Here is a 15,291-nt window from a genome sequence, read left to right as displayed (position 1 = left end):
ACTTCAGTGGAATACCCGAAGACCTCTTCTTCAGTCTGGAGCTAAGGCACTCTCTGGAAAAATGGCTTTGAATCAAACCAAGGAGGACAATTGGCTTCCCAATTGCTTAGTATGGTCTCTAACCAGTAGACTATTACATAGAAAGTGCACATTTTTCTATCATATGTTTGAATCAAAGCAATGAAGTCTGATCTGCTGTCTGATGTCAGTATAAGGTCAGGTATGATCTAAACTCAAAAAACAGGTAAGATCTCTGTGGGAGCTTAGTCACAGGAAAACGTAGTTCATGAACCCAAGTGAAAAAGTTGGGAGCACCTTCAGAGGAGCTAAATCTAGATGGTCTAAAACTCTACTAACACTTTTCCAATGTGTGAATACTCAAGTAGCCTAGAATACTTTAGACTGTATTGCTGAACTAAGAAACCATTATTTCACCTGAATTCCCCAAAGCCTTTTGTGGATCTGTGCTTATATTCACAGACATGGTCACTGGCAGGGGACAGGTCTTCAGAGTGGTGTCTTGGCACTCAAAGCACCGTGACTGGGATAGCTACACAGTCTGCTTTAAAGCAGCATTTAATTTTGGTGATTCACAGCCATGGTGCTTACAAAAATATTATTCTGATCTCTCCGCTCCCCTCTTCATTTTCCTCTGGAATTGATAACTATTACATCATATTCTCTATTCTGTTTTCTGTCATAGACCACAAAATAATCTCAAAACAACCAGATTTCATATCTGTAAATCTCAAATATTCATTTTCTTTGTCTAGGTAGAAAATTGTTTTGTATACAAGAAACAATCTAACAATGAGGTAAACTTTATGAAGAAATCATAATACTGTTCTAGTATGTTGCAAATGCGCCTTTAGAATAAATTGCACTGACTCATGGATGATCTTTTGTAGATGACTGGTTCCTCATAAAACTTGGATAACTAGGTCCCAGCTGGAACACGAGCAGCACTATGCTCTTCTTCCTGATGATGCAGTTTATCAAACAAATCCCCTAGATGTTCCCCATTACAGGCTCAGTATCTGTCTGGTGGTGCTCACGGAGACAAAATTGTGGGAACCAACACTGTAGGTCAGAGTCAGTGTGAAAAAGAATATGTAAATACAAGATGAATACATAACTAAGAATGTCTGCTAGTGCATAAGTGTCTTAGATTTCACAGCTTAATTCCTATTTAAATTCTTGCATTTTACGTGGGCCATTTTCTCCATCTGGTACAGTTATAGATCTTCCCTTAAAGGCTTATTCCTGTGGCAACTGCAAACTGAGTCTCTGTCATCAGGCTGAGATACAAGTTCCATTCCATCCCGTATTTCAGGTTTGCTGGCTTGGCGTTCAGCGTATTTCTGAAATATGTAAACAACATTTAAGAATGCTATAAGCACCAACGTATAATTCATGAAACAGAATTTTCCTCCTCCCTTCCAGTCACAAGCTTGCCTTTATGAAGGCTCCTTCTGTCATTGTTTACAGCCTGTTTACAAGATGCCTTCATAACACGCCCACTAATAGGTTACATCGCCTCTGAAAACCTCCTTTAGTGTTTCCCCCTGTCCTATTATTAATTTGAATATTGTCACTATTTGTGCCTCTAACCATTTTGTGCAGGTAATGCTGCCTTTTTTGTACATTGAACAGTTCCAAACTTTGTGTCAACCTGTGGCTGCTGAAGCTGAGATCCAAGTGTGCGCAGAAAGAGAAATTAGTACTTTCAGAGAACAGAAAACTCTTTCACTAGAGAACTAGGGAGGCAATGACTATCTGGCCTGCTTCATCCCTTACTCTTCTACTAGTCATACTCGTGGAATTTCTTTTCCATGTTTTGTAATGCAGCAGAGTAGCTGTATTTGAAATTTATAACATTAGTAGCAGTAGCAGTTCAGCAAAGTAATAAAAAGTGATCGATTGTACTAACCTGAAGCACTTTATAATAGTAGCAGTAAAGCCTGTGAGGCTGAAGTAAATCTCTTGCCATTAATTGTCCTTCTTTAGCAATTTTTCTTGCTTCTTCATCATTTTCCTGGAAAATTGAGACAAGATGAATGAATAACAGAGCAATCAGTGAGTTAATCAAAGCTTGGCTGGCATTAGAAGTTTTATTGAAGGGTATATTCAAACCTGCAACTTTATGTGCAGTCCCTGATAGACTGCAAAGGCACACTTTAAATTGCAGTTTTTTAAATACTGGATTGCTTTTATGGCCACAACCAGTACCTTAGGGGTATCAACAACAACTTCCATAGATAACTATACATTTTTGAAAGCCCAGCTGACTGCTGCTGTACTGTTTTGTCCAAGCCACAAGCCTCTTTAAAATCAGGCCTGACATCTCTACATGTACTTAGTTTTACAGAAGATAAAGCCACAGATATTGTCATCTCCTATGCAATGTAATTCAACGTTTTCCTTTTAAAAATAACTCTGTTTGAATTCATGTACTTACTCTCAAGTATTTTAAGTCTATATTTCAAAGCTTGTAGTATTCTTATCTGATTCTTTATGAGGAACCATAGCAGCCCCAGAACAGAAAATTTTCCTGTTTTTTACTCTGACAGCTAAACTTAAAGCAAAACGGCGTTTTCAGTCACACAATTATATTGGTCTGTTTTGTTACAGAATCCCAGCCTCTTATTCTGAGCATGTAACAGAGCAGGAACTTTTTGTGCATTGAAACAGAACACACAATGACGTCTGTTCTAGTCAGGTCCTTAAAAAAAGCAATAGAATTAATTAAGCAATATCTAGGATTCGGTGCACTTCTTTGAAAATTACCTGCATTAGTGAGTAACTAAGGCTCTGACTCATTAAATACTTCCGCACATACCTAAATGATTCTTATTTCCCTGAACAGAGATGGCTGCTTGAATTTAGGCCTCCCCACCCTATACTAAGGACAAAATGCATGAATTCCTTTACGCCAGGATCTCAATAGGGTTTGTACAAACGTGTGTGTTGAAATACAAAAAGAACAGTATTAAGATAAATTGTTTACATGTTTGTTTCTCACTTTGAACTTGAATTAGTAACGGAACTTACCTTGGCCCATTTTATTTTCTCTATCAAGTCCTCTAAGTTTCTCTTAACTGGAACATAATGCTTCCATGGTTTTAATCCAATATAAAAGTGTTCATAGTACTGTGAATCTTGCTTCAGTACTAGGCTGTCACCCAGCAAGAGATATGGAAACCTGTAAGCTGCTACGGTCCCATCTACATTCACTTGGTATTTGTACTGTAACAGGAAGACAAGAGGAAAACAAGGTGAAATGTTTTGAACCGGAACACTGATTGTATAAAAGATGATTTTCACAGGTAAGATGTACTTGTATTTATTAAGTCTCATCTTCAATCCCGTTTTACTGTTAAGTAGGTATGGTTTCGTGGTGTTTTGGATAACATAACGAAAAAAGAGTTTGTTTTCCAACTCAAGACGTCTTGACAGGCAGAACCTTTGTGTCACATGAACTGCCTGGTGGGTATGCTGTTAAAGTGTCCTGAGAGACAGTAAGCGGTAGAGCTCAGAAGGAAATAAAACTGTCTATACTTAAATGCAAGAATTTATTCTCGCTTAAAATTATATTATAATGCAAAATAATCTGAAACATCTATTATTGTATGGGATAATATGAAACATTATGCTGAAAGTAACCATGAATATACTGCTCAGGCAGATGCTCTTGGCTGTTACAGCATTTCTTACACATTTATCTCTGGAACACAACTTGCCATATAGTATAATTACTTTATACTGGACTCTGTCCCCTTTATTTTACTCCACTGTTGCAGTGGAGTTTGTGTGTTAAAGTGCAACAAAAACACCCATCTATTTTTCTAACTTTTTACTACAAGGACTGTTTCTGACATCCATAATGTACTTGTAATGGACACAAGTTGTTCATATTCATATTCACCCCAGATAAAAGATACCTTGATGGTGAGAAATTAAATTCCTCAATCTATTAAAAAATACATATATCAGCAAGAACTCTCTCTAAGGGACACCTCAAAGATTATAGTGCCTTTCTTTCAAAGTCTATCTCACTATGATTTTGATTACAGGTGCTCTATCTACCCCACGTGGACCAGTGTTCCCAGCGTAGCATAATTTTGTTTACTGGATGGAATTAGGAAAAGTGAGCCTCATCTTTTCACTTGGCAAGAACTTGACAGCAAAATTAATTCAAGACTGTCATTTGCTTTATACCTTAAAGAAGTCAAAGAAGCCCATTAGCGGAACCTTTCCCAGGTCTTTTTCTTTCTCTCTAAAGAAGAAATATCCTGTTATTCCAGCATCTAGTAATTCTGGATTTTCCTTGGATAACCTGACAAGACGGAGACGTTCTTCTCGGCTGTCTCGACCTCTAAATAAGGCTCGCTCAGTTTTGTTTTCCCAGAATGGGCCTACAAGCATTGAGTGATAAGATAAAAGCCAACAGTAATAAAATGTTCATGACATGTTTAGTGCAAATAAGGAACTTGCTATGAGAGTGGTGTTACAGTCAGAGACATGGTAAAACAGGCATGATTTCTTATGAATCTATAATCACTTATTAATCACAAGGTTTAAACTTCCAGTTCTGGCACGAATTTTGGAATAAGAAACTGAGCTACTAATAAAAGGAAAAGCAGAGAATTGCTTTTCTACTTAACAATTTTATATTTAAATAACCTGAAATGTTTTGGAAGCTACATAAGGTATTACAAGCAAATTATGTGAGTAAAGTACTAACAATCAAAGTAATTCTCCATCCATAAAGCCTTCCACAATAACCAAAATTTCTTTCTTACCCAATGATTTTGTTAGGTCTTTGTGAAATCACTTAATGATGACTTAGAAAAGAAAAAATGGCCAAACTACGTCCTTAAGATACTTAGCAAGATTGTGAAAAACTTATCTCTGCTTACTGCCTGCTTTTAAAAATGTTAAATATATCCTTCCATATTCTTCTGCTGGAATTTTCCCTAAAGGGTCTACTAAAGTGGAGTAGGGTTTTATCATATCCTAGTTGGAAAAGCAGCCGTACTAAATCAATAAACACAGAGTGCTTCAAACTGATAATATTTAATTTATAAATTAATAAAGTAAAGAGAAACTCAAGTTTTATTTAGCTATTGCTCATGCAACTTGTCTGATCCTTAAGTATTAATTTCCTGGAGGGTTAGACACCTGTTAGTAAAACTGACTCTTCCTTCAGTACTAGAAAAACAATTCAGAAGATCCTACTGTGAGGTATTTTTTTCATACAGACAATATTTTATTATTTGAAACAGGCCACAGCATAGTACTAGTTTACTTTGCTAAGGACTGAAATTTATTTTCATGTAAACAGAACACTGGGTGAAATCAGTGTCAGGAAGGATTACTGTTTGATTAGAAGGAACACGATCAAGTCCTTCACTGAGGAGAAAGGCCTTTTAATTATATTTACTTTCTTTTGACAGGTCATGGTAGCTATCTTCTGGATATCTTTAAGTTAAAATTCACCATCATTACGGACTTAGATTTTCACTCTAAATCCACATAATTAACACCTGGTTAGTAGCAGTGTTGAAAGTGTTTAGACTCTGTAAAGACTAACCTGTTTGTATTAAGCAGGTTACCTCCTAAGGTGCTCCGAACGAAAGATTTTAACACATTATTTGAAAGCAACTTGCTTTTATCTGAATGCAACTTGCTTCTTTGATGGAATTTAGAAATTCTCTTTTGAAATCCACAATCTCTAATTTACCTGTATTTCCTTGAATAGAAAGGAGATCATTTGTGACACCACGTAGGGTTTCAAGAGTTGAGTGAGTTACATCATACGTTGGAAGGACTATATCTCTTGAATCCACAGAGCCACACCATGAAATGATAGGTATGGGACCAGGTGTATCATTAGCTTTCCGATACTCAACTGGCCAGTCTCCAACATTAAGATAAAACTCCACATCCGGAAGATGAACCTAAAGGTACACCCAAGAAAAGATAATAACACAAAGATTGAACCTGTTGTCACTCTTACATATATTCCTCAGTTCTCTTATGTCATGCAGAATCAATAAACCTACTAGATGATATAGATTTAGCTAAGCTTAATGTATCAAGTTTCTGCTCTGCAAGAAAATATGAAAGGAACATAGAAGCCTGGAAAAGGCTTCCAGAGTTGGGCCTTAGCCCCTCCTGCTTTCCTAACAATTCCATTACTATCAAGCTCAACCCTCCCACTTTAATTACAGCCTGATCCCCAGCGATACACTGTCATCTTGATGAAAAACAGAGTCAAATCTCACTTTAGGAATCACAAATCTGAAGACACAACAACAAATGCAGTTTCATCATCTTAGAACATAACTTAATAGCTCTAAATGATCAGAACTGATACCTTTCTTGCCAGCGACAGGAACATTTCATCAGAGAACATTTTGAAGTCTGTATACTTCCCTAAGGAGCGACGGTAGATGCGATTATTGAGAATAGTGTAATGAACAATAGCACCTCTTGACTGACTGAACTTTATTGGGATTTCCTTAAGCATTCGCTGAAGATCAATGGTGGGAAAAGAAATTAAGTCCTTTATAATCTGAGGTTCTTGGGATGGACAAGACATAGCATTCTGCCATATCTCAGGATCTTCTTCAGGACAGTCACAATACTCATGATAAACTGGTCCTGCAGAAAAAAAAGCACCGAGCATCAGTATTTGTGATTCTACATTAATCACAATTCCCCAAAAGCATGGACATACAGATCTAGAAATTACAGTGGTTTGACATTTCTCACTCCAAGTTTTCCAAAGTTTTCCTGGGAAATCATATTCCCTATAACATTTCTGGGGTTTAGCAGTATAATCCAGGAATCATATAATTCATGAATCAATTCACAGAATAATTCTATGATAATTCAGAAAACAACAACATTGTTCTCTTTTCAGAAATCAAAATACTAGATTTGTTGTTATCAGAGTAAAATTGATCTGCAAAATGAAGCTCCATTATTGTGCTACCTGCCAATGACACAAAATATTCTGAATTGTTCTAATTATCTATAACTACCAAAGCTCTGGTACTAATCTGGCTGAAGTTCCAATTTCAGCCTAATTCAGAACTTTGGTAGAGTAGTCTTTTGCGCATATTTCTACTGTAGGTAACACAATGTTTAAGTGAATAGTCACTTGAAAACAGTAAAAATAGAAGCATTGCTCTCTTATTCCCTAGCAGATCTGAAGGGATCCATGTCTTTGTGCAAGAGAGGGAAGGGGAGACGTCAAGACAGAGAACCTTAAAGTCTGAGGCCATAATCTACATGCTTATGCATCTATGTCCTCTAACTTGGCAACATATAGATTGTCACTGCTTACTTCTCTGTATAAGGAGAACGTTTATGAAGAAACTACATGAACAAGGGGAAACAAGGCTCCAATTGCCCAACTCTTACTCTAGCAGTAAAAAACATTGCATTATATTACATTACATTAAATAAAAGAAATACCCGTACCTTTTAAAATGTATGGAGACTGAGCTACATGCTGATCACCATAAAGTATCTCAATTTTCAACCCTTTTTTGACACTCTCATACATCCGATACCGCATAAGAAATGTGCCATCATTTCTATCCAAAGGGCGTGGGGTATGAATTCTGGTGACTTCTTTTGGAGAAAGTGCTTTAATTACCACTTTAAACTGTGTTGCTCCTGAAGAGGAAAATAAAAACAGATAAAATCACTTTAAGCTATTAAAATCACATACCTGAAGTAAAGGTGCAAACTCTACTGGATTAAGCCCATGGAATTTAATTTAACTTTGCACTGAAATTTTTTATTATACCAAGTAAAATTTATTTCCAGTAGTGGAAATTAACCTATCAAATATTCTTGCTTATCACACACCAAATAAATAGAAAAGCTGTAGATGGAGATAAAAAGTAAAAAAAAATATTACAAGATAGAAAGGTTAACAGTATTTTGAAGAACAGATTAGGTTTAATATTAACATTTTAAGCTAGTGCTTAGAAGAACGGTCATTTCCACTAGAGTAAGAAAGACAGGAAACCAAGTTAGAATAAGAGGAGAAAAGAATACTTGCCAGTTTGTGGAAAGGAAATTGCAGCATGCAGGAGGCAGATAGAAATTATTCACCTTATGGCTGCAGCTGACTCTTGCAAATTTGAAGTCCCAGCTACTGAAGCGCAGGGACAAGAGAATGATAGTAGAGACGTTTCCTGAACATCTGTCTGGCCTGTGCTTAAAGAGCACCATCATTTCATCATTAATGCACTATGACTTTTTAGATGGGCATGGGATGTTTTGCTGACAACATAATTGTGCATAAACATAAATGTGCGACATTCCCTTATTTCATTAAGAAACGGTCATCATCAACTTTATTCTCCAGAAGAGAGATTATTCCCAAAATGTTATTAATGATGGTTCATAAATACATTAATGATGGTTCATAGAATCACCAGGTTGGAAGAGACCCACCGGATCATCGAGTCCAATCATTCCTATAGTCTAAGCATTGCAAATGGAACAAAAGTAATGCATGTTGCCACAAAGTACTATACCAAGATAAATGAAAATGAAAAAATCCAGATGAAATCAACATTGGTACTAAAATCTGGTGTCCCATCAGCAGTAACATAACAAGTTCTCATTATCTGCTTCCTATTAGTTTATTTGAGAGGATTTAAAATAGCATGAGAATCCAACTGAGCTTCACTCCTTTCTACCTTTACCAACTTGATGTTTGAAGCCAAGGCTCTCCCTGCCTGGCTGAAATCAGCCTCCACTTCAGTGGCAGTGAATGGGCAGTTGCATCCTTCAGTGCAATTACAAAACTGTGCTACACTCCAGCACCAAACCACAAAAGCAGCTGGAGGAAGCCCAGACCTTATCGCTCTCTACAACTACTGGAAAGGAGATTGCAGTAAGGTGGGTGGTGGCCTCTTCTCCCAAATAACAAGTGATAGGTCGAAAGGAAATGGCTTCTTGGATGTTCAGATTGGATAGTGGAAAAAATTTCTTTACTGAGTGAAAACAGGAACAGGCTACGCAGGGAAGTGGTGTTGTCTCCATCCCTAGTGGTGGCCAAAAAACGTGCAGACATGGCACTTTGTGATGTGGTTTGGTACACATGATGCTGTTGGCCTGGCGGCTGGACTTCACAGAATCACATAATCACTAGGTTGGAAAAGACCCACTGGATCATCGAGTCCAACCATTCCTATCAACCACTAAACCATGCTTCTCAGCACCTCATTCACCTGTCTTTAAAACACCTCCAGGGATGGTGACTCAATCACCTCCCTGGGCAGCCTGTTCCAGTGCCCTATGACCCTTTCCATGAAAATTTTTTTTTTCCTAATGTCCAGCCTGAACCTTCCCTGGCAGAGCTTAAGTCCATTCCCTCTTGTCCTGTCAAGACTTGATCTTAAAGGCGTATTCCAACCTCAATGACTCTATGATTCTATGTGGGATTCTGTCAGACTGAACATAACCTATATAACATATGTCCATTCCTTAATTTCACAAGTAGCAGCCTTCTAAACGCAAGAGAGGAAGGGGTGATGCACACTTGGCAGATACCCTCTCAGTACCACGTACATGAATAGTAGATGATACAGAGCAAAATTATGAGTTCTACCCCATAAAAATTCGCAACACAGCAATTCCACTGACAGCTATCTCACATAATCTTCATCGTTAGAACCATGATGTAAGTGATTTTTATTCTAAAAAAAACTGTTAATACAGAGTGAGCCTGTAGAATGACCTTGTAGCAGAGGAGGGCTGGCTGGCAGCATCTCGCTGGACTGCGGGAACAAAACCCGGTTCCCACCCTCAGCAGAAGCCACATGGGATGCATTGTGCTTGTGCTGAGGAAATGAGATGAAAATTACTCCTTCTTAAGGGAGTGGCAGCAGGATAACAGAGTCCAGAGTGCTGTGCTTACTGAGACAGAAATTTTTAACAACTATTGCAGCCCCACCTTGAGTATTGTGTACAGTTTTGGGCATCCCAGTATAAAAAGGATATCAAGCTACTAGAGAGCATCCAGAAGAGGCCACAAAGTTGGTGAAGGCTACAGAGGGAAAATCACATGAGGAGTGGCTGAAGTCACTTGGTCTGTTCAGCCTGGAGAGTAGGAGATTGAGGAGGAACCTCACAGCAGTTATAGAATCATAGAATCATCGAACAGTTAGGGTTGGAAGTGATCTTAAAGATCATCCAGTTCCAAGCCCCCTGCCATGGGCAGGGACATCCCACTAGATCAGGCTGCTCAAGGCCCCATCCAACCTGGCCTTGAACACCTCCAGGGATGGGGCAGCCACAGCTTCCCTTGGCAACCTGTTCCAGTGTCTCACCACTTTCGTGGTGAAGAGATTCTTCCTTATAGCAAGCCTAAGTCTGCCCTTCTCCAGTTTATACCCATTCACCCTTGTCCTATCACCACAAGCCTTTATGAATAGTCCCTCTCCAGCTCCATTCAGATACTGGAAGGTCGCTGTAAGACCTCCTTGGAGCCTTCTTTTCTCCAGGCTGAAAAAGCCCAACTCTCTCAGCCTGTCCTCATAGGGAAGGTGCTCCAGCCCTCTGATCATCTTTGTAGCCCTCCTCTGGAGCCATTACAACAGCTCCATACCCTTCTTACGTTGAGGATTCCAGAACTGGACACAGTACTCCACATGAGGTCTCACAAGAGAGGAATAGAGGGGCAGAATCACTTCCCTCGACCTGCCAGCCACGCTTCTTTTGATGCAGCCCAGGATACACTTGGCCTTCTGGGCTGTGAGAGCACATTGCTGGCTCATGTTGAGCTTCTCATCGACCAGCATCCCTTCTCTGCAGGGCTGCTCTTAGTCACATCATCCTCCATCATGTACTGAAAACAGGGATTGCCTCAACCCAGGTGTAGGACCTTGCACTTGGCCTTGTTGAACCTCATGAAGTTCTCACAGCCCCACTTCTCCAGCCTGTCCAGGTCCCTCTGGATGGCATCCTGTCCTTCCGGTGTGGCAACTACGCCACTCAACTTGATGTCATCTGCAAACTTGCTGAGGGTGCACTGAATCTCGCTGTCAACATCATTGATAAAGACAGTAAACAGCACTGGTCCCAGTATGGACCCCTGAGGGACATCACCAGTTATGGATCACCATCTGGACTTTGAGCCATTGACCTCTACTCTCTGAATATGACCCTCCAACCAGTTTCTTATCAAATGTATCATCAACCCATCAAATCCATATCTCTCCAATTTAGAGAGTAGGATGTTGTGGGGGACCATGTCAAAGGCTTTACAGAAGTCTATATAGATCACATCTACCGGTTTACCCATGTCCACTGCTGTGGTCACCCCATCACAGAAAGCCACTAAGTCGGTCATACAGGATTTGACCCGGGTGAAGCCATGCTGGCTGCCATTAATCACATCCCTGTCCTCCATGTGCTTTAGCACAGCTTCTAGGAGGATCGGTTCCATGATCTTCCCAGGCACAGAGGTGAGGCTGTCAGGTCAGTAGTTCTCAGGGTCATCTTTCCTACCCTTTTTAAAAATGGGTACAAAGTTACCCTTCTTCCAGTCATCAGGGACTTCCTCTGATTGCCATGACTTTTCAAATATCATGGAGAGTGGTTTGGCAACCACATTGGCCAATTCCCTCAGGACTCTGGGATGCATCTCATCAGGTCCCATAGACTTATAAATGTTCAAGTTCCTCATGTGGTCATGAAGCTGATCCTCCTCTATAATGGGAGGGGGTTTATCCCCCTGGTCATCATCTTGCTGTCCCATGACCCAGGATGGGCGAAGAAAGCAGTTATCAGTGAAGACTGAGGCAAAAAAAGTTGTTGAGTACCTCAGCCTTCTCCTCGTCTGTTGATACACTGTCACCATTCCCAACGTGGGGGTACGTTCTTTCTGACCTTCCTCTTTTGATTGACATACCTGTAGAAGCCCTTCTTGTTAGTCTTTACTTCCCTTGCCAAGTTCAGCTCCAGCCACACCTTGGCCTTCCTGACCTCATCCCTATACAATCAGGCAGCATCCCTATACACATCCCAGGTTCCCTGTCCCTGCTTGCACTGCCTATGTAGTTCCCTCTTCTTCTTCAGTTTAACCAGCAGGTCTTGACTCAGCCACAGCGGTCTCTTCACTTCCCTGCCTGATTTCCTATATACAGGGACTGAGCACTCTTGCGCTTTATGGAAAGCATCCTTTAATATTTTCCAGCTCTGTTCCGCTCCCTTGTCTCAGAGGATCACTGATGAGTTCGCTTGTATTGGTGACCATAAGGTCCAGTATTGCATCTCCATTGAGTCTCCTGGATTGCCTACAGCTTGCTGTACTAATTTTCCCTCATATGTCGGAGTGGTTGAAGTCCCTGAATCGGATGAGAGCTTGCAGTTGTGAAGCCTCCTGTAGCTCAAGGAAGAAGACTTCATCAGTTGGTTCTCCTTGATCAGATGGCCTGTAGTATACACCAAAAAAAAAAAATAACTCTTTACTGAAAGAGTAGGGGAGCATTGGAAGAGGCTGCCTAGGGAAGTGGTGGAGTCTGCTTCCTTGAAGGTGTTCAACAAACGTATAGATGTGGCACTTCAGGACATGGTTTGGTAGGCCTGGTGGTATTGGGCTGATGGCTGGAACACATGATCTTAGAATCATACACTTGTTGGAAGGGGCCTTAAAGATCATACAGTTCCAACTGTCCTGCCATGGGCAGGGACGCCCCCCACGAAATCAGGCTGCTCAAGGACCCATCCAACTTGGCCTTTAACTCTTCCTGGGATGGGGCAGCCACAGCTTCCCTGGGCAACCTGTGCCAATGCTTCACCACCCTCAGCACGGAGAATTTCTTCCTAATGTCTAATCTAAATCTTTCCCCTTCCTATTTCAAGCCATTATCCCTTGTTCTATCACTACATGCCCTTGTAAAATATTCCTCCCCAGCTTTCTTGTACACCCCCTTCAAGTACTAGAAGGCCATTATAAGGTCTCCCCTGAGCCTTCTCTTCTCCAGGCTGAAGAATCTCAACTCTCTCAGCCTGTGCTCATAGCAGAGGTGCTCCAGCCCTCGGAAAATTCTTCGTGGCCATTTTCTGGACCCATTCCAACAGTTCTGAATCCTTCTTATGTTGGAGATTCCAGAACTAAACAGAATAGTCCAGGTGGGGTCTCACAAGAGTAGAGTAGAGGGGCAGAATCACCTCTCTTGACCTGCTGGCCATGCTTCTTTTGATGCAGCCCAGGATACGGTTGGCCTTTTGGGCTGTGAGCACACATTGTCGGTTCATGTCAAGCTTCTCATCAATCACCACCCCCAAGTTCTTCTCCTCAGAGTTGCTCTCAATCAAGTTGTCCCCTGTCCTGTATTGAAACTATGGATTGCCCCAATCCAGGTGTAGGACCTTGCACTTGGCCTCATGAGGTCCACACAGGCCCACTTCTCCAGCTTGTCCAGGTCCCCCTGGATGACATCTCATCCTTCGGGTGTGACAAGTGCTCCGCTCAGCTTGGTGTCACCTGCAAACTTGCTGTGGGTGCATTCAATCTTGCTGGCGATATCATTGATCTCAGAGGTCTTTTCCAACACGAATGATGTGATGAGCGTGTGCTTCGCTCACGGCTGGATCTGCATGTCTCAGGCATGATACAAGAAGTAGTCAGCATTACAAAAAGTGGAATATTTTTGACTTAAGCTAAAGCCGAGTTAAGTTTCATCTATGTAATTGTATTCTTTGAAAGACAGGCATGACTCTGATAGCATGGTTTTTTTTTTAAACGGTGTTTTCCAGATACAATTCATTCCTTGAATCATAGAATCATAGAATAACCAGGTTGGAAGAGACCCACCGGATCATCAAGTCCAACCATTCCTATCAAACACTAAACCATATCCCTCAGCACCTCGTCCACCCGTGCCTTAAACACCTCCAGGGAAGGTGACTCCACCACCTCCCTGGGCAGCCTCTGCCAGTGCCCAGTGACCCTTTCTGGGAAGAATTTTTTCCTAACGTCCAGCAAGATGAAGATGATAAAGATTGAAGATGATAAAGTCTTGTGTGAGGTATACTCTGCGCTGTATCGATGTTTCCTCTTCTCGTATCACCTCTATTTGGAGTTTCTTTCTATCTTAAAGGCGAGGTCAAGCAGGGAGCTGGAGCCAGCTCCAACTTGGAAGAGTTTTGACCGTTGTGAAGCTCATGATAAGAGTCGAATGAGACCTTGGAAGTAATAGAATCCGCATAGTATTTCTGGGAAAATGTATACACGTGTATGGAAGCGGGAGATGAATTCTGTGCACAGCCCTTGTCCCGCTGCACAGGATTGATGGCGATCGCTGCGGGATAAGGGCTGCTCGCCCCCTAAAACTCCAAAACGAGTCTCAGAGAGTTTGTTCGCCGGTGTTTTCGGGGTCGGGGGGACGCCGAGAGGGGCGAGGGGCGAGAAGGGGGCTCAGAGGGCACAGCGAGGGCTGGGGAGAGGGGGGAAAGGAGGGAAAGGGGGGGGAAGCCGAGCGCCCACCCCGCAACCCCTGCCCTCCCGGCAGCCCCACGGCCGGTACCTGGCGGGGAGCGGGAGAAGTTGAGTCCGGCCTCGCCGACCGCCTGGATGTAGAAATGCCGCACGGGCAGCGCCGGCCCCGCCCGCAGCCCGGGCCCCCACGCCAGGGAGCGCCCCGGACTCACCGCCCCCGCCGCCCCCCGCCCCGCGGCGCCCAGCAGCACCCACAGCCACAGCCCCCGGCCCCCCAGCGGCCACAGCCCCCGGCTCCCCAGCATCGCCCCCCGGCTCCCCAGCGGCCACAGCCCCCGGCCCCCCAGCATCGCCCCCCGGCTCCCCAGCACCCCCCGCCGCTCCCAGGCCATGCGCGGCCCCCACACCGCAACCCGGGATCGGGGGGCGGGAATTCTGCCTTCCTCCCTCCTCTTTCCCCTCCTCCTCCTTCTCTTTCTCCTCCCTTCTCCCCTCCTTCTCCTCCTCCTTCTCCTCCTCCTTCTCTCTTCTTCTCCTCCTACTTCTCCCACCTCCTCCTCCTCCTCCTTTTCCTCCTTCTCAGCCCTCTCCTCCTCTTCCCTCTCCTTCTCCCTCTGCCCCCTCCTTCTCCTCCTCTGCCATCTCCTCCTCCTCGTCGTCCCTCTCCCTCTGTCCCTCCTCCTCCTTCCTCTCGTCCTTCTCCTCCTTTTCCTTATTCTCCTCCACCTCCACCACCTTCTCCTTTTCCTCCTACATTTCCTCCTTTTCCTCCTCCTCCTCCCTCCCTCTCCTCTTTCTCCTTCTCCTTTTCCTCC

The 15,291-nt window shown here is 42.5% G+C and overlaps 1 protein-coding gene across 1 annotated transcript; it reads right to left on the bottom strand.

Annotated features, from left to right (window-relative positions):
• Positions 1–223: 223 nt before the first annotated feature.
• Positions 224–14,698, bottom strand: POGLUT3 (protein O-glucosyltransferase 3). The gene is made up of 8 exons (XM_069883530.1): positions 14,565–14,698; positions 7,492–7,689; positions 6,380–6,666; positions 5,744–5,960; positions 4,219–4,415; positions 3,052–3,246; positions 1,931–2,035; positions 224–1,361 (listed from the first exon to the last, which is right to left on the bottom strand). The coding sequence occupies exons 2-8, from the start codon at positions 7,586–7,588 to the stop codon at positions 1,236–1,238; spliced, it is 1,224 nt and encodes a 407-aa protein (XP_069739631.1). The 5' UTR covers positions 7,589–7,689; positions 14,565–14,698; the 3' UTR covers positions 224–1,235.
• Positions 14,699–15,291: the final 593 nt, after the last annotated feature.

Source organism: Phaenicophaeus curvirostris, chromosome 1 (genome assembly GCF_032191515.1).
Source record: "Phaenicophaeus curvirostris isolate KB17595 chromosome 1, BPBGC_Pcur_1.0, whole genome shotgun sequence".
NCBI lineage: Eukaryota > Metazoa > Chordata > Aves > Cuculiformes > Cuculidae > Phaenicophaeus > Phaenicophaeus curvirostris.
Note: the sequence above shows the minus strand (reverse complement) of the source record. Positions and strands in the feature narration are given on the sequence as shown.